At 41.9% G+C, this 20,084-nt stretch overlaps 1 protein-coding gene across 1 annotated transcript in view; it reads right to left on the bottom strand.

The window, feature by feature from the left end:
* ndst1b (N-deacetylase/N-sulfotransferase (heparan glucosaminyl) 1b) overlaps window positions 1–20,084 on the bottom strand; it is a 162,226-nt gene that overhangs the window by 39,681 nt on the left and 102,461 nt on the right. The window contains exon 4 of the mRNA XM_049466033.1: window positions 12,690–13,715. Coding sequence (XP_049321990.1) covers window positions 12,690–13,235 — 546 coding nt within the window. The 5' untranslated portion in view covers window positions 13,236–13,715. The remainder of the gene's footprint in view (window positions 1–12,689; window positions 13,716–20,084) is intronic.

The following is a 20,084-nucleotide window of genomic DNA, read 5'->3' on the forward strand; positions in this document are numbered from 1 at the left end:
GAACTGAATTGAGTGTTCACAAAACGAACTGAAATTACAGGTACAATACCCTTAGTTTTCGTGTTTGTTTATTTATAAGTTTGTTTATTTATAACTCTTTCCACTTGAGCCGTTTTACAGCAGTGGCATTGTGCGGCAGTATAGTTAGTTCTACACTGATATGGTAAAAAGCTGTATCTGTATCTAGTGCTGGGGGATTAATTTTGGTAAAAATAAGTGAAACCTGTAGAGTTTATAGAGTTTTTGAGTTTGTTTATGTGTTTCTCAGATTGTGCTCTCTGATGAGATGTGTGTTTCATGTTCATGTGTGTTTTATTGGCTATTTTAAGCAGCAGTTTTGCACATATTTTGTACTTAAAGCTGCTAACTTGTGGACTGTTACAGCTTTTTGTGAACAGTTGATTGTTTCACAGTAACTGATTTTTTTTTTAATGGTTTCTTTTGTTGAGTTTTATTACATAACATCCCAAAGTATACCCAAAGTATGTATATATATATATATATATATATATATATATATATATATATATATATATATATAAAAACTAAAACTAATACTAGAATGAATAAAAACTACCGTAACTTAAACTAAGCATTAATAGAAAAACTAAGAATAACTAGCAAACCCACTCTAAAACTATAAAATTAAACTATAATGAAAAATTAAAAACTATTATAACCTTGGTTAGAGACACATGATGTGACAATTTTTTTCATTCAAGGGTTCATTTGATTTGTTTTAGATTGCACTTTGAATGATGTTTACCCTGTGTTCTTAATAGTACAATTGCAATACAAGTAATACAAGTGTTTGTAGTTTTATTAGTTTAGTTAATTAGTTTATTAGTCTATAATTGCCAGAAATACATCATAAGTCATTAATGTGCATGGGCTGGTTCACGTTACATCATGGAATCGAATAAGAGATCAGCCAAAATGAAAATAAATTAGCTAAATATCAGGTACACGTGTCACACAAGCGTCAACATCTTGGTATATAATGTGGTATGATTAGCTTAGTGATAAGACGATCATTAAGCATGCATTGTGAATCAATGGGGCAATAATTAAATGCTGATGCTTTTCGTTTACTGGGTGGGAAAATCTATTGCAGGTTAAGTGATGGGGGTCAGATGGCCGCTCAGGGTGCCGGACTAATCACTGAAGATAACCAGCTGCCATTATGCTTTTGTCATGACCAATGACTTTGTGTATGGCGACACTGAGTGGCATTTCAATTCATTAAGATACTAGATCACTTCCGGTCTTCATCTGGCTTTTATTAATCACACACTCCGGTGCTCAATTCCAACAGGAGAATGCTCATCCACATACTGTTGCTATCTCAAGAACAGCAGTGCATTGAAAATAAGGACATTATTAATTATTATTAAAAAACATTTTCCAAATACAGCTATGGAAACAATTAAGAGACCAGTTCAAGTTCTGAGTAAGTAAAATGAACATTGTTGTTTCATTCTATAAACTACGGAAATTCAATAAAAATTGTAATTGAGTATTTATTTTGCAAAAAATGAGAAATGGCTGAAATAACAAAAAAAGATGCAGAGCTTTCAGACCTCAAATTATGCAAAGAAAACAAGTTCATATTCATAAAGTTCAAAAATCAATATTTGGTGGAATAAGCCTGTTTTTTTTATCACAGTTTTCATACATCTTGGCATGTTCTCCTCCACCAGTCTTACACACTGCTTATGGATAATTTTATGCCACTCCTGTTGCAAAAATTCAAGGCTTGTGATCATCCATCTTCCTCTTGATTATATTCCAGAGATTTTCAATTAGGTAAAATCAACTGTTTAACTGTTTTTTGTTTTTTTTGTTTTTTTACAAAAAAAGAATCTGCCACTGCTGATGCATTTTTCTGCATATTAAAACATTGCAATAAATATCGTGCATCATGAGAATGTCTTTAAATAACGTAATATGATATTTTTACCATATTGCTCAGTTCCCTTTCAGTCGATTCACGAGGTACAACACATAATGTATGGGATATCACGCCCTTGCGTGTCTGGCTGAAGACACCTTTAATCACGCCTAAAAGGCAGATGATGCATAGTGACGAGGGCAGGAGGGCCCGCCCCCTGCATATAACCCCACGTCACCAGCATCACTCCTCAGTTCTTATGCTCTTCACTTCGCTGAGAACACCTTACACCTTTTCTGCTAGTCTAGTTAGCTCAATTCAGCAATCCTTCGGATAACTTAACTGTTCCATTAGGCAAGCACGACAACAACCTCATATTGGTGAGTCGTCTTCCCGCGGAGCGTTATTTAAAGGATTTTGCTGCTTTTACACCTGCTTTGTAAGTCTCGGGGCTAGCCTGTTTAGCTTCGCTAACGGCTGCCTAAAATGAGCTCGCAAGCCAACCTTACCTCTCAGCCTGGCAAGAAAGCCTCCCGTCCTTGTCCTCAGGGATGTGGTTTTGCCATTACCGAGAAGGACCAACATGATGCATGTCCAGTCTGCCTGGGAATCGTCCATGCTAGGAGGGCCTTGGTCCAACCTGATGCATGTGCGCTCTGTCGCCAGCTCAGGCGGTCGACCCTCGAACGCCGTGTAACGTTCGTTGAGAAAGTTCTCGGACAAGCAGCAGTGGCACGCGAGGATCCCCTGATCTCCGGAAAGGCTGGGCCGTCCTGTTCGGACGTCGAGGAAGCTGAGTACGAAGGGGAACCTTGCCTTAACTGGGCTGAGCACATGGAGAGTCTGGAGATGTGCGAAATGAATTCGCCGTCGCTGACTCTTCCGTGTCAGCCGCAGCTCTCCGAGCCTGCAGCCGAGCTCGAGGACGACGACCCGTTCGATCTCGGTGTAGACGAGCTTGATTACTCCGAAGACGAGCAGGAAGAGCTGCAGGTTCTTCCAGCCCCGACGGCTGCGGAGGGTAAACAGGACGAGGCTGACACCTCTTTCTTTTCCCTTTACCGTCGTGCGGCGCAAAAGCTGGACGTGGAGTGGCCTGCTCCTCATCTGTCCAAAAAAGCGACCAGATTCGCGGGATTTTTCCTTCCCCCGGCTCCGCAAGTGGTGAAGCATCGTCTCCCACTTTTCCCCGACTTCATGACAGAGCTGACGTCGTCATGGGCTAAACCGCTGTCAACCCGCACCACGGTGCCTGGTTACGCGCAGTTTCTCGAGCTGGAAGGGTCAGGGGAGGCGGGGCTGCTAAACCCCCCTCCGATGGAGCCTTCGCTGGCAGCGTACCTGGCTCCGTCTCATAATCAGGGAGTCGCGGGACCAGCCGTGCTTCCCTCCAAGCACTGCCGGTTCTCCTTCTCCCAGCTGGACAAGGTTTATCGCGTGCAGGCAGGCACGGCCAGAGCGATGAGTTCAGTCACTCTCCTCCAGACTTACCAGGCGATGTGTCTAGCCGAACTCGGAGACCAGCTACCCGCGGACAGCCCGCTAACAGCTCTGCTAAATGAGGTTAGAATTGCCTCAGATTACATCCTGCGTATGTCTCGCTGTGCGGCTCTCTCGCTGGGCAGAGGAATGGCGTCTACTGTCGTGGCACAGCGCCACTTGTGGCTAACGCTGTCTGACATGCCAGACAGAGACCGGGCGACTTATTTGGACGAGCCGGTCTCCTCGGCAGGTCTGTTTGGCCAGTCACTCGAAGCCATTCAAGCCAAGTTCGAGCTGAGGAAAAAGCAGACGGAGGCTTTGCGATCTATTCTGCCAAGACGGGAGAAGCAGAAACCGCAGTTGACTGCCCGCAAGCCCGCAGCGCCGCTTCCTCCGATGAAGAGGCCCGCTGCTACGGTTACTGCGGGGAATCCCCCGCCCAAGCAGCAGCAGCCCAAACACACTCCACGCCACTCAGCCTGGAGCAAAGGTCCTCCTCCCGGGCACCAGAAAGACTCCGCGGTGAGGAAGAGGAAGCCTGACTCATCCTAGCTCGCAGAGAAGGGGGAGTGAGGTCTCCGCTGGTCGGAGACACCACAGTTTCTCCCCTAAAGCCACCGAAGAGGCGCAGTTTTTCCCCTCTTCCGGGGCCAAGTTCAAAAAGGGCACGTTTTGCCCCAACATCGTTTATAAATCACCTGTTCTCTGTAAACACGTGTGTTCAAGCATTCCCACAGCCCAGTCACTGTACTCAGGGGTGGGGGGAGGGTGCCCTAATAATAAAGTTGCATTCTGTAACTCAGGGCGAAATAAAAATGTCCAGCCCACAAAAAAATGTGTTGCACTCCCAATTTCAGCCACAGGAGGGCTCCGCCCCTCCACGAGTAGCATATCATCACAGCCGGCTCGCTGCACGTGCAGCAAACTGGCGCGCATGCGCAGTCTCGCCCTGGGTAGAGCGGACTGTTGCCATGGGTTACCGCTTGCAGTTTCGAAAGCGCCCCCCCCCCCGCTTTTCCAGCGTGGTGTACACGCAAGTGTCACTCAACGCTGCGGCGGTGCTCAGAGAGGAGATAGAAACTCTTCTTTGCAAGCAGGCGATCCGTGTAGTTCCTCAGGCCGATGCACAAAGAGGCTGGTACAGCCGTTATTTTGTGGTGCCGAAGAGGGGCGGGGGGTTACGTCCAATTATGGATTTAAGAACATTAAACAAGCATTTAAGAGTTTTCAAATTCAGAATGCTAACACTTCGCCAGTTCCTTCGCGCGGTCGGCCCGGGGGATTGGTTCACGTCTATAGATCTCACGGATGCATATTTTCACATTGCAGTCCATCCAGATCACAGACGTTATCTCAGATTCGCCTTCGAGGGCGTGGCTTACGAGTGGCTCGTTCTCCCGTTCGGGCTTTCTCTGGCCCCGCGCACTTTTACGAAGTGTGTGGAAGCAGCTCTCGCTCCTCTGCGGATGCGAGGAGTGCGAGTGCTTTCATATCTAGACGACCTGGCTCTAATTGGACGGTCGAGGGACGAAGCTTTAGCGCACACAGGGGCTGTGTTATCCCATATTCAGCGGCTGGGTTTCTCGGTGAATTTGAAAAAGAGCTCTCTAATTCCCAGCCAGAAGCTGTCTTTTCTGGGGTTGGAAATATGCTCTCTCACCAGCCGAGCGCGTCTGTCAGAGCGCAGAATATGTGCGTTCCGCGACTGCCTCGCGCAGTTTCAGCTGGCGCGCAGTCTACGTTTTCGCCAATTTCTCCAGCTGTTGGGTCAAATGGCGTCAATGATAGCGGTAGTTCCGCTGGGTTTACTTCTAATGCGTGCGTTTCAGCACTGGCTATTATCACACCGCCTGAACGCCTCACACCATCTCCAGAAAAAGATAGTTGTGACCCAGGGTTGTATGAAAGCACTATCTCCTTGGAGAGAGCCCCGCCTGCTCTGCCAGGGCTCGCCTATAGGCAGAGTTCTGTTTCGCGTGGTAGTGTCAACAGATGCGTCCCTGACAGGCTGGGGTGCGGTGTGCAACGGGGCAGCTGTGAAGGGGGCGTGGTCTTCAGCGCAGCGCTCCCTCCACATAAACTGTCTGGAGTTGCTCGCGGTCCATTTGTCCCTAAAGCGCTTCCTCTCAGAATTGAGGGGGAAGCATGTTTTAGTCAGAACAGACAACACCACCGTGGTGTCTTACATAAACAGGCAGGGGGGCACGCGGTCACTCCTGCTTCTGAATCTGTCCCACTCCCTTCTAATGTGGAGCAGTTTTCACCTACTTTCACTCAGGGCGACACATGTGCCAGGCCGCCTGAACTTGGGTGCGGATCTCCTCTCCAGGGGAGGTCCTCCAGCTCGAGAATGGAGACTCAGTCCCCTGGTGGTGGAACAGATCTGGGATCGGTTTGGCAGGGCCAACGTAGATCTCTTCGCATCCAGAGAAAACACGCATTGTCCTCTGTTTTTCTCTCTAGCAGACCAGGGTGCTCCCCTGGGAGTGGATGCACTGGCACATCTCTGGCCCAACACTCTGCTTTATGCATTCCCCCCGGTGGAGCTGATCATGCCAACACTGGAGAGGGTGCGCCAGGGGAACCTCTCTCTGATACTTGTAGCTCCCTGCTGGCCATCAAAACCATGGTATGCAGAAATAATCAGTCTCCTTGCAGGAGATCCATGGGCTCTCCCACTTCACTCGAATCTCCTGTCTCAGGCGGGAGGGGAAATTGTTCACCCCCGGCCAGAGCTGTGGTGTCTCCATGCCTACCCGCTGAAAAGTCTGCCTTGATGGCCAGCGGTTTGCCCTCTAATGTTGTGGCTACCATTCAGTGTGCAAGGGCATCCTCTACAAGAGGTTTGTATGCTTATAAATGGCGTGCATTTGAGCACTGGTGTCAGGGAAGAAATTTGATTCCCTTCCAGTGTTCCATTGTGGATGTTTTGACATTCCTTCAGGAGTTACTGGAGCGTGGGCTCTCATTCTCGACAATAAAAGTATATTTGGCGGCTATATCAGCCTGTCATGTTGGTTTTGGGGGATTGTCGCCTGGGGCACACCCCCTAGCTATACGTTTCTTAAAGGGAGTGCGACGTCTAAAGCCTGTATCTAGGCCAGCCGTTCCTCCCTGGGACCTCACTATTGTGCTCGAAGCCCTGTCTGGGCCTCCATTTGAGCCCCTAAATTCTGTAGACATGAAATATGTTTCGTATAAGACGGCTCTGCTGCTTGCTTTAGCCTCTGCTAAGCGTGTGGGTGATCTTCATGCTCTGTCAGTGCACCCCTCATGTACCCAGTTTGCACCAGGGGACATCAAGGTTACATTACGCCCTAATGCAGCGTATGTGCCAAAGGTGCTGCCTATGTCTTATAGTTCACTAGCCTTTGAGCTTAATTCTTTCTCTCATCCTCCATTTGCTTCTGAGGAGCAGCAAAAAATGCACACGCTCTGCCCTGTGCGTGCACTGCGTACATACATTGATCGTACTCAGGCTTTCCGTGGGTGTGACCAGCTTTTTGTCTGTTTTGCCAACCCAGTTCGTGGCAGGGCTCTGTCTAAGCAGCGTCTCTCTCACTGGGTTGTGGAAGCTATTGCATTAGCTTATAACAGCAAGGGTCTGGAGTTGCCTGTGGGGGTGCGGGCTCATTCTACTAGGGGAATGGCTGCATCGTGGGCCCTTTTTACGGGTGTCTCCGTTAAAGACATTTGCGCTGCTGCCAGCTGGGCATCACCTCATACTTTTGTGCGCTTCTATCGCCTAGATGTGGTGGCCCCTTCAGTAGCTCATGCTGTTCTTTCTTCGGGGTCTGGGGTGCTCTAGTGTGCCCGCTTGGTTCGGTGTCTGCTCCGCGGGGCGTGTATATAGGTCCCATACATTATGTGTTGTACCGAGTGAATCGACTGAAAGGGAACGTTAGGTTATGAATATAACCCCTGTTCCCTGAAGGAGAGGAACGAGGTACAACACAGGTTGCCCCGCTTCGCTGTTAGCTCAGTGAAGAGCAGCATCTTGAACTGAGGAGTGATGCTGGTGACGTGGGGTTATATGCAGGGGGCGGGCCCTCCTGCCCTCGTCACTATGCATCATCTGCCTTTTAGGCGTGATTAAAGGTGTCTTCAGCCAGACACGCAAGGGCGTGATATCCCATACATTATGTGTTGTACCTCGTTCCTCTCCTTCAGGGAACAGGGGTTATATTCATAACCTAACGTTTTGTGGGTCGTTGGTGGAATTTATACTGTTCGTATAGATATTATTAGATATTAGATATTATTATATTATAATTATTTAGTATCAAACAAACTTAAAACATTTATTTTGTGAAACTTTGGTCATATTGTCAAGCCCTACTTTTGAGTATTGGTACTCTGTATTGGTAGATACTTGAAAAAGTGGCATCACCACAGGAAAGGAAAAAGTGGTATTGGTGCATCCCTAGTTTTCGGTTAATAATATGATACTAAAGTAACTCACATTCACAATTTCAGGGATTAATAAGGGTTCTCTTTTTCCTGATTATATTTCAAAGGTTTTCAAATGTAATGTAATTTGGTAAAATCAAAGAAACTGAAATTTTTTAAGTGGCACAAAATGCCATAAAACGGCAAAAGGAACGGAGGAAGATGGTGAGGAGGCTAAATTTAGCCTCAGAAGATTATGCTGACCCAAGTGAAGGCTAAGAGGGGAGGTTTATTCCAATTACACGTTAACAACACAGATACGGGATTAAGCAGGAGGACTAATGGGAAGCCAAAGAGGGGCTTAAATGAGTTGATACAGCCATGTGTAATTACAAGCTGAATCACTGGTGTCCTCCACGGTGAAGAGAGCCTGCAGTTGGAGCTCCTCTCCTCCTCGCTCTGGGGGAAGAGGAGGGTGTTGGTGCTGGTGATGGAGCTGTAGCACTGACAGGCACAAGTCCAGGCTTGGTGGGAAAGAAATCAAGCACGCTAGATTACTGGAGTGAGAGACGGAGAACCGCAGCCACTCTGGGCCTCATGTGGAACTGCTGTAGTTTAGTTTTGCACCTGCAGGCTTTATCATCAGGAGCTTTCACTAACAGCCCGGACTGACTGGCAGAGACGGGCCTTTAGAGAGGAGATGCTTGCATTCACTTTATACATTACTGCAATTCTAAGCTGCCTCTAGCAACCTCAAATCTCAAGTAAACCTTAAAAACTTTTTTTATTTCAATTTACAGGGTTCATACACTTTTTAACCAATGAATTTCCATAATTTTTTCATGACTTTTCAATGCCTTCAAGCCAATTTTAATGATCATACAATAAAAAAAAAATCAGTGCAGACATTGACAATAAAACCAAAAAACTACTAAAACTTTAATGATAATTGATTATAATAAACCAAAAATAAATCGGACATACAATTTTAAATAACAAAATGTGTCAGATCCTGAGAGCTCTATTGTGTAGGCCTAAATTACTGAATTAAAACAAACACAAAGATTTGTAGAGCGAATTTCCATGACTTTTCCCAAACCTTCTGGGCATTTTTCCAAAACTTATCCAGGTCTGGAATTTGCCATTGTCAAATTCTATGACTTTTCCAGGTTTTTAATGACTGTACGAACCCTGAATTTATACCGTCAGGGAACAAATACTATATTTGTTTTTCCCAAAACTCATGTTTTACAGACTAAATTGATATTTTTGGAAAACCAGAACACATCACTAAGGTGATACGACTGACATTTATGTCGCAAAAATTGATAATTCTTCTCTAATTCTAAAGGAAAACGTCACAAAGAAATCACAACTCTAAACTAAAACTAATATATAGAGATATGAAGTGTGTTAACCTAAGACCTAAAGCTAGAACAGGCTATTAAAGCATTGTAAAGAACTGATATTCAAGGGTTAACTTACTTTTTCTTGCCTAAATAACTTGACTAAATGAACAATTTTGGCAAACTAGAACACTAAACACATCACTTAAGGCACAACCAGCTCACTTTTTTGACCGTTCTCAGGCTCCCTATCTCCTTTTAAAGGCGTTTTTTCACGGCCGCGTCCCAATTCAACAGCCGGAGCAGCGGGACCGCGACCCTGACAACACGGGTTCGATCCCGCGTGAGAAGCGATGTGTTTATTTATATTTTTTTCCTTACCGCGTCTGCACAGATCTGATTGACTGAAGAGAGCGTTTGGTGATCTTACCCCACACGTGATTGGTCTGTGAGTTTACTGCACTGCAAAGCAAGTATACAATTAAATCCTTCTCAGTAGGTTTGGGTCCGCATTGGACAAGGTTTGGGTCCGGACCCGGACCGCGGTCCGCCCATTAGTGACCTCTGCTATAAAATCATTGCTAGAGTTTAAAATTCAAGGGTTAACTTACTTTTTCTAGCCTGCACTGTAATGTCTGATGCTTAATCACTGTGTTCAGTAAACAAAATTACAGTATATCAGTGTGTGTTATTAGTTTACTTAGATTACATTTGTCTAAATGTACCATCATTATAAATGCATCATTAGGTCCTAAATGTGTTTACTTAAACCGAACACTTACACTTTGCAGAATAAATGAAAATTTTGACAAGCTAGGACACATCTCTATTCTATTTCTACTCAAAAAGAAATTGCAACACAGTCACAAATGTATTATTTAGACACAAAGCGGGACAAGGCAATAAAAGCTTTTTAAAGACTGAAGCTCAAGGGTTAACTTACTTTTTCTAGCCTGCACTGTGGCTGATGTTTACTCAACGTACTCAACAATGGCATGATCCGTATGTGTTTGTTTTTTATTATTTTAGCTAGACTGTGTGTGTCTATAATGGTCATAAATGTAAAATAAAGTTTTAAATGTGTTGATGATCAAACTACAAATCAATCAAAATGCATGAAAAGCACATTGATGAAACATACAGTGTGCAGGCTACAAAAATGTGTTCTATGGTAACGACTGATTGGGAAAAGGTGGTTTACTTTTCCTTTTAAATTTACAGGTGCTCTGTCCATTAAATAAAGGCAGACAAATGTGCTACAGAGATGCATAAAGTTGGAAAAGGCTACAAAAGCATTATTTTTCTTTAAGGCAGGGGACATTTTGCTGGAAAAACATTCTTTATTTTCCCCAGCCACCCGCCCGCTGTGGTCTGTCCTCTGCTGCATCATCTGAAGTTCTCGACGTGGAACATGCTGATGTCTTTTTATAAAATATGAAGAGCAAAGCTTCTTCATTTCAAAGTACAAACAGAAAAGTGACTGCTGTCTAAACCAATGTAAACACTGTCATGACAGCGCTTGGGCTGCTGAGACATAAGGGAATCAATGGATGTCGCTGCATCAGACCTGAAGTGAGGAGTGAAGCTGCTTTTAACTGAAGTGCTGCTGCAGATATTATAGCTAAGGAGATACTTAATGGGGCAAAACAATACACATTTATTATGTTACTATTTCAATGCTTGGAAATGAGACCAATATTCAAGTTTACATGATTAATACATTAATAATGCATTTATTTGTGTATATATAGTCCTACTTTTGTCTATTTTAGTAGATGAGAGTATGCCAGAAAGCACATGGAACTGGAATTACTCATTGTGTTCACTTGAGACAGTATTTTTATCCTATCCCATTAGAAGCATTTTAACAGTCTGGGTTACGGTGTGTCATAATTAAGTGCATCATAGGCAATGTGTAATATGACTGCTACAGGTCTTGCCTTGAAGATGCCCAGTCCATATTCTAAATGCAGTATTTATGAACTCTTGCTTAAATACAAAGCTAAAAACCCTAAAAATATGACTTGGAAAATACTATGTGGATTAAAGTGAAAGTTGCATTAACTTTATTTTATAGTGATATGTAAGCTTCTTCTGCAGTTTTTAAGTTATTAATGTCTCGTTTTAAATGTCCGGGCTCTCCAGATTCTGTCAATACAGTGTAGAGCTACTTTGAGCCTGGATAACGGTATAAAAAGGGATTTATCTGCAGGGGCAAAATATGCCCCATATCATCCATTCTAAAGAGTGTTTGGACAAACTGTTAAAAACGGCTGGATTTTGGAAAGCTGCAGGAGAGTGGAGTTGGGCTTTTCAACAAAGGTAAGTACTCTTTATTGTGTTTTACTAAACCAAAAGTAAATTTTACATCAGAGTACTCCTTTAAAGAGCACTTCAACTTCTACTCAAGTCACTTTTATTAAACAGAGTACTTGTATTTAACTCAAGTCTGGGCCTCTAGTACTTTATATAGCTCTGTTAAAAAAAAAAAAAAAAGATACCACTTAAAAATTATGAGTTTCTTACCAAATTGAAAACATCTGAAATATAATCAAGAGGGAGCTGGATGATCACAAGCCATCAAACCATCAAGCTGAACTGCTTGAATTGTTGTTATTCAAAATTATCCAAAAGCAGTGTGCAAGACTGGTGGAGTGGAATATAATAAACTTGATTTTGCAGTAATGTGTAATATGAAGGGTAAATTTCTCACCTTAAAGAATGATGCCAATGATGCCGAGTCTATACTCTACAAAGTATTTATCAAGCCTTGTTGTTTCAGTACAAAGCTAACGACAACACTGCTGACACTAAACTTGAACAATACTATGTGGGTTGAAGTGAAAGTTGCATTAACTTTGATTGTACAGCATTATGGATGGCTTATAAGGTCTCACCTTGAAGAAGTGAATGATGCCCACATACAGGGGTTGGACAATGAAACTGTAACACCTGGTTTTAGACCACAATAATTTATAGTGGTGACGGACAGTTCTGGTGGAAACAGGAGAGTTGAGGTGCACATTGAATTCTGCCGTGATTTGGGCAGCCGTGGTTTTATGTTTTTTTTGGATACAATCCGTGTTAGCACTCGAACATCTCTTTCAGACAGCCTCCTCTTGCATCCACAGTTAATCCTGGTGGATGTGGTTCGCCCTTCTTGGTGGTATGCTGACATTACCCTGGATACCATGGCTCTTGATACATCATAAAGACTTGCTGTCTTGGTCACAGATGCGCCAGCAAGACGTGCACAAACAATTTGTCCTATTTTGAACTCTGGTTTGTCACCCATAATGTTGTGTGCATTGCAATATTTAGAGCAAAACTGTGCTCTTACCCTGCTAATTGAACCTTCACACACTGCTCTTACTGGTGCAATGTGCAATTAATGAAGATTAGCCACCAGACTGGTCCAATTTAGCCATGAAACCTCCCACACTAAAATGATGTTTTAGTTTCATTGTTCAACCCCTGTAGTACTTGTTGACCTTTAGTGGTTTGGTACAAAACTACAAAACACCAAAAATAACTTGACCAATACTTTTACTATTATGTAATATGATGAAAAGTGTTCTCACCTTGAAAAAGCCAATGATGCCCACTCCATACTCTACGCAGTACTTGTCGAGCAGTTCCCTGTTCCAGGCGTCCAAATTGACGTACTTAAGTATATTTTCGTAGATGACCAGCGTGAAGCGGCCGCGGTTCTTGTCCGTAAGCGTGGGCATGTCGCCCTTGCCGGGGGCGATCTCCGTTTGGTATCGAAAGCGCCCTGACTCCAAAATGGCCACGATGTCCTGGCCCAGCTGAGAGTACAGGCTCTCCACAAACACCAGCACCACGGGGTCGGTGCGAGACGTGTCTGCAGGTTTGGCAGTTCTTGCGGGAAGAACCCTGGCGGACGGTGGGGAGGGGGTCGCTTGTGGATCCTCCCAGTCGGGGGTGCCCTCCTCAGTACCGTCCACTCCCCCGACCCCCGCGGGCTCCAGCTCCCGCTTGACCCCATACAGGAAGTAGGCTGAGATGAGTACACTGACCATGCAGAAGAGGAAGAGCAGCAGTAGGCTGGTCTGCAGCGTGAGCTGCCGGTAGAGCCGCCTCATGCGTCCACACACCAACATCATCACCCTGCGGCCCCTCGGATGAGTTTACGCACACACATGCGCTCACTCACACACACACATACACATACACACACCTACACACGCTGTCCTCTATTCAAAAACAATTTACAGCATCTGACAAGCGGTGCAGACAAGGCGACGGTGTGAAGCACAGGTCCTCCGCGGCGTCTGCTGTCATGTCACCATTGCAGAGGGCGGCAGGACCGGTGTGGGCAGGGGACGGCATGTGCGAGGACGGGCTCCCACTCACCTACAGAGAAGTGCGCTGCCCCCTCCTCGTGTGCCAGTGGCCCCCTGCCCAACACCTCGACACCCCTCCTGCTCTGCCCTCTCTAAGTCCTTATCTTCAGAGCCAGCGTGGAACAAAAGACGGCCCGGAGGCGAGGTGAAGATGACTTCTGAAGGGCAAACTGTTTTCGGAGAGACAATTTCTCCAGGCGGATCATGCCCAAAGTAGTCTAGCCTAGGTTCTCATGGATCCTGCGAAAACACAAAGCAAACAGAAAAAAAATTGTTAATGAAAATAGAATGTCAAAATCAAGGAAAGATCATTTTTATAAGCGTGATATAAGAAACAAACAAACAAACAAAAAAAACAGTTAAACAAATTAGTTAATATTTGCAACTTTTTTTTGCATCTTTTAGTCCTGCAACTAACGATCCTTTTGTTAGTCGACTAATCTGATGATAATTTTTTCGATTACTCGATTAGTCAGTGATTATTTCTGCCATGTGCTTCTTCTCTACAATAGACAAAGCTGAACATCAGATTTAAAAGGCATTTAAATGTCTGGATGGTTTTTAAACATGGAAATTACTGATATTTAGTGAGTAAATATGTAATCTGTTGTGTTTGGGCACTTTTGGAGACACAGAATAAGTTGAGTATAAACTGTGCGAGTGAGCCATTTACTCATCTCCCATTGTTTTTCTGTTCCCAGCGACAAATTAACGATTTGTCGACATTGACATTTGTAGTTGACAAATTTAATTAAATCAATATTGTCGGTTATACTCATTAATTGTTGCAGCCCTGCAGTCTTGCAAAAGCCATCACTTGCAAAATTGGCTTATTAGTCTTTTACATGATTGCTATTCCACACCACAGGGATCAGTGTTTCTTATACAACGACAGAGACTAGCCATAAACTAACATGGCCTTATTCACTGTTAAACTAACTAACATCTGAAGTAGGACCGTGGGCCAAAACTGTCATACTTTGTTCGAAACACAGTAGTTTAAACCATGTTGTTTTCTGATGGAAAAATGCAAAAATTAACAAACTTTCCAATATTAGGCCAAAATAGAAAGGTTGTGATGATTTTGTAACTGATGAATTATTATAGGATATTTGTGCCATTATATTGACCACAACTAACAGCACTGCCTCCCACAAAAATATTAATAGAATTAATAACTAAATGTAATAAATAAAATAATAACAATAATCATCATAAATAATTATAGGTAGGTAAATGTTAGGTTTTCCAGAGTTTTTCTTGCTAGGTCACAGGTCTTTTAATAAGCTCCTGATGAGCATCATAACATTTCTGATAGTCTTTGTGACTGCACTTAAGGATTTTTTTAAAGCTCTTGAAATGTTTCAAATTAACTACGCTTTATTTCCCCAATTATTTTTTTTTCTTTACAGAGTTGAGAAGATTTGCCCATATTATGTGTTAGAACATTACTCAAACAGAGCTATTCATTGTATACCATCTCTATCTCTTCACAACTTTACAACTGATGCTCTCAAACATGTTAACTGAAAGCTGATCATTCCAGGTGACTCTCTCTCATCAAACTGACTGAGAAAATTCAGCCAAGATTTGTAAAGCTGTTATCTAAGTGAAAGGTTTCTGCTTGAAAAAAATCTAAAATATAAAACATATTCTTTGCATAAAAAAAAAATAAACTGAATTTATGGTGTGTCCAATTATTTTGTTTTTCCAATTTGTATACAATACAATTTAAAAATGTATAAAAACACACGAGGCTGAAGTTGGTTTGATATTCGCTGCTCCAGATTCGTTTGGCTCGATATTCGCAGCCTCGTATTCCCCGGCTGAAGTTGGTTTGATATTCGCAGCTGCCGCTTCACTGAACCACCGTGAACTAAAGGGAGCGTTCACAAACACCCGCTGTTTATATTAAACACCTCACAGATCAACACTGAAGGAGATAGAATGAAGAAAAGCAGTACAGCTGTTAATGAACAATGTAAATATACAATATATTATTAAATATAATTTTGTATATTGTAAAATATTTATTTTAATTACTGAATTTATAATTATATATTACAATAAATAATTAAATATATATTTAATAAAATTATATTTTAAAAGCCATTGCGCTCAAAAAATATGAGGCAGATGTTCAAGTGTGATTTTGAAGAACTTTTTCATGTTGGGCCAGAACAAATACACATGATCTGAAGAGAACTAGTCTTCTACTTTAAGAAAAACCTGGAAGTAGCCTGGCCCAAGCTGATTTTATACTTTAAAATGAACTGGCAAACTTTGAAAGACTTTTTCATCTTGGGCCAGAACACATACACGTCAGATGAAGAGAACTACTCTCCCACTTTGAGGAAAACCTGGAATTAGCCTGGCCCGAGCTGATTTTATACTTTAAAATGAACTGGCAACATAGCATACCAATCCATAATGCACAATTTTTTTATGTAAAGCTGATGTTGTAGTGTGATTTTGAAGGACTTTTTCATCTTGGGCCAGACCAAATACACATGATCTGAAGAGTACTAGTCTTCTACTTTAAGAAAAACCTGGAATTAGCCTGGCCCAAGCTGATTTTATACTTTAAAATGAACTGGCAACATAGCATACCAATCCATTATGCACAATTTTTTTAATGTAAAGCTGATGTTCCAGTGTGATTTTGAAGGACTATTTCATATTGGGCCAGACCAAATACACATGATCTAAAGAGTACTAGTCTTCTACTTTAGGGAAAGCCTGGAATTAGCCTGGCCCAAGCTGATTTTATACTTTAAAATGAACTGGCAACATGGAATACCGATCCATAAAGCACAATTTTTTATGTAAAGCTGATGTTCCAGTGTGATTTGGCTAAATCTCTATTTCAGATGTTTTTTACTCAGGAAATGAATGAATTACACTAGAACAGCAAATTCATGTTGTAAGTAAAACTGGAGAAAACAATTGATGAAAGGTCGTGTATATAAAATTATATTTAATAATATATTGTATATTTACATTGTTAATAAACAGCTGTACTGCTTTTCTTCATTCTATCTCCTTCAGTATTGATCTGTGAGGTGTTTAATATAAACAGCGGGTGTTTGTGAACGCTCCCTTTAGTTCACGGTGGTTCAGTGAAGCGGCAGCTGCGAATATCAAACCAACTTCAGCCGGGGAATACGAGGCTGCGAATATCGAGCCAAACGAATCTGGAGCTGCGAATATCAAACCAACTTCAGCCTCGTTAAAAACACTTGGTCAAAAATCAAGTGTAAATTCATTTTTAAATTTCTGACACTACGACTGCTTTTTCTCCACAAAATATCGACACCATGAACTAAGCTTCTGACCACAGGTCTGCAGCTGTTATTCCAACTACATTGTTTGACAACAGTAGTTTAGAATGGAAGGTAAAATTATGGTTTTCGGGAAACACCCGTGTAGCTTAGTAGTGGTTAAGCGACACTACGGAAGTTATCAAAGCGGTTACCTCAACAGTTTTAGGAAACACCTGCTCTCTACCTGCACCACTCAAAAAACTGAAGAAGTTAACATTCCATATTTTTTGCACTATAAGCTGCTCTTAAAATCCTTTAATTTTCCCAAAAATCATCAGTGCATCTTATAATCCGGTGCATCTTATGTATGAAGTTTACCACTTTTACCACTTATGTTGTAAGGAGCAGTAAAGCCACTCCGCTAAAGTGCAGTGTTATTCAGGAGTTTTAGTTTAGTTCTCCAGCATCGAGGCTGGAGTAGCATTAGCATTAGCCCCTAACCACTACTTTCCCATTCAGAGGTGAGCATTATTGGTCTGTGGCCTGCTCCTAACCCCCTCTACCACTGCTGGAGTAGCATTAGTATTACCCACTAACCGCATTTGCAATTTCCCTATTTAGAGATGAGTATTATCGGCCTGTAACCTGCCCCTAACCCAAGCTAGCTCTGCTGTAGCGGTTAGCGGCTAATGCTAATGCTCCAACTTCTAAGCTTTCTGTAAATAAATGGAAGTGCTTTAAATCACTCAATAAACAGTTTTCAGGATAGAAATCGGTGTAGATTAACATCCATCTTTTTTCCAGTCTTTTTTTATTACAGTTTAGTTTTCTTAGCTTAGCTTTACTTAGCTACCTGCTGAATTAGAAGTTCCTTATAGTGTCTCTTAAAATACGCTTTATAATCCGATCCGCCTTTTTTATGAAAACAGACCAGAAAATAGATGTTTATTGATGGAGAACCTTATAATATGGTGAGCTTTATAGGGTGAAAAATACGGTAGTTAGCAACTGTGCTTTTAGGAAACACATCACTGTTCAGTGATTAACCTGCTCAAAAACACAGACTTCCTAAAGCTAGTAATTAGCAAATGAGCTGAGCCAGGTGTGTAAGCTACTGACTGGAAACTGCCCCCCACCCCTGCCTTCCATAACCAAAACTGAAGAAATCTGCACCACACAAAACACCCCAGCGTTCTTCCCTTTCTTGTCAGACGACTACTGAAGACCAAGCTCATCCCAGAGCTTAAGAAGTGATGCCGTGAGAGTGCGGTAAACGAGGGCTGCCTTCATTGAATACCAAAAGGATCTAGGGAGGAATTTACAAAGGCGATGCATGGATTACAGGATAATGGCGGCGGCTTGCATTGATTAGCCGGGGCTTTAAAAGTGATCCTGTTCTCCTTCATGCACTTCAAAGTGCAAAAGTCATTCCATCGTTTCATCTCAAATGGGGCATTCAGTATAAAATGTGGCTCAGGTAAGTTACTGAAGAGGATTTACATCAACGCTGACCAGCGAGATGAACCTGGCGGAACGGAAAGGTCCCCGCGAGGGCACAAGCCACAGCCAGGGCCAAACACGGGGGGAGATGTCAGGAATTGATCAACAAAGTGTGAAAGAAGACGACAGAAGTGGGCGGCCATAAAAGGTGGGGGTCATGATCATGTGCCAAATTCCTGGAAAAGCTCTGCTGCCTTCTTTTCAGGCTTCGTCTGATGACCATTCGACTTGAACCTGCCTGTGTAACCTAAAAAAGGTTTCTATATGCTGGTTTGACATGTAAAAAACGGTTCTAACAAATCTGAGTATTGTTTGAGTATTGGTAGTGGAGGCAGAAGTAGGGTTGAGGTATCGTCTTCATAGGACAATAATAACTTTTATATAATATAAAATTCTCTGTAAACAAACCCGTATAACAGTGCAAATATAGAGGTTTAAAGCTTAAGGCTGGTAAATTAAACATTTAAGTCTTATTTATAGTATTATTTAGAGTTATCATCATATTAACAGTTAGGTGATATGGTAAATCAGAGCTTAAAGCTGTTAAATCAGGTCAACTGGGGATGGGGACTTTTTAGTTAAAAACTCTCTTATTGCTGAGAGAAATGGTTTTAGGTAATGTGCTTAGGTGTCTAAAACCTTAGCACATTACTGTATATTGCAAAAAAAAAAAAAAAAAAAAAAAAGTCTTCAATAACTTTCAGTTAGCTTGTAAACACACTTGCCATATTTCATAAAACATTTCATTTATTAATATCAATGTAAGCATTATAACATTGACAGTAATATACAGATAATAAAAAAAAACTGTGTTATTAAAAAGATTAATACTTCAATTAAGGTCCAGGGTTGCTTTTTTTTTTTTTTTTCTCTTCCTTTCCTTTCTGTTTTCTCTATCTATCTCTTTTACATGTATGGAGATGCCCTGTTCCTGATGTTCCCAGCCTGGCTCTCCACTGCCCGCTGTGTTGTTCTCCGGCTCTGCAACCCTGCACTGATCAACATTAACACACTCAGTATCTGTTTCTGTATTAGCCATAGCTCTATAGTTTGTGCCCATCACATTCTTATATTCATAAATTAGTACCTGTTATATTAGCCATAGTTCACATTAATTCTCTGTACTGTTTTGTTCTGTTATTTGTTTGTTGTTTGTTATTTGTTTGTACTGAGCGGGTCAACCCGAGTAGGATGGGTTCCTCGGACTGAGTCTTGGTTCCTTCCAAGGTTTCTTCCTCTTAAAGGGAGTTTTTCCTTGCCACCATAAAATTGGCATCTCTGTGGTGCTGCTCATAAGAGGCGTGGACCTGTTTTTCCTGTAAAGCGGCTTTGTGACAACCTTTGTTGTAAAAAGCGCTATATAAATAAAATTGAATTGAATTGAATTGAATAAAACAGAGGTTACAGATTAATTCATGAAAAGTGCATGAAAAGTGTTTTAAAGAGAAGATACTGAACAAATATTTAAATAATAAATGATATATTTAAATAATAAATAATATATTTAAATAAATAAATATTTTAAAAACTTTTTTTTATTGCGCACACCATTTTTTACTGTTCAAAATATTTTTTTAATTATTCCTGCCAATGTTCAACAGTGGTCTGATGCTAGTGATTTTGTTAGACATAACTAATCCAACATGAAGCTTTGTGTAGTACAATATTGTACTTAATGTCCCCTTATTTTTTTATACAATACTATATATTTTACACTATTCAATACTGTACTTATGCTAGTTTAATATATATATATATATATAGCTTACTTGTAATGTCCCATTTCATTTGTGTTTAACTTTATTTTGTATCTATTTTTTTCCCCTCTTTTTCAACCTCATTGTGA

The sequence above is a fragment of the Astyanax mexicanus genome, chromosome 17 (assembly GCF_023375975.1).
Source record: "Astyanax mexicanus isolate ESR-SI-001 chromosome 17, AstMex3_surface, whole genome shotgun sequence".
Classification (NCBI taxonomy): domain Eukaryota; kingdom Metazoa; phylum Chordata; class Actinopteri; order Characiformes; family Acestrorhamphidae; genus Astyanax; species Astyanax mexicanus.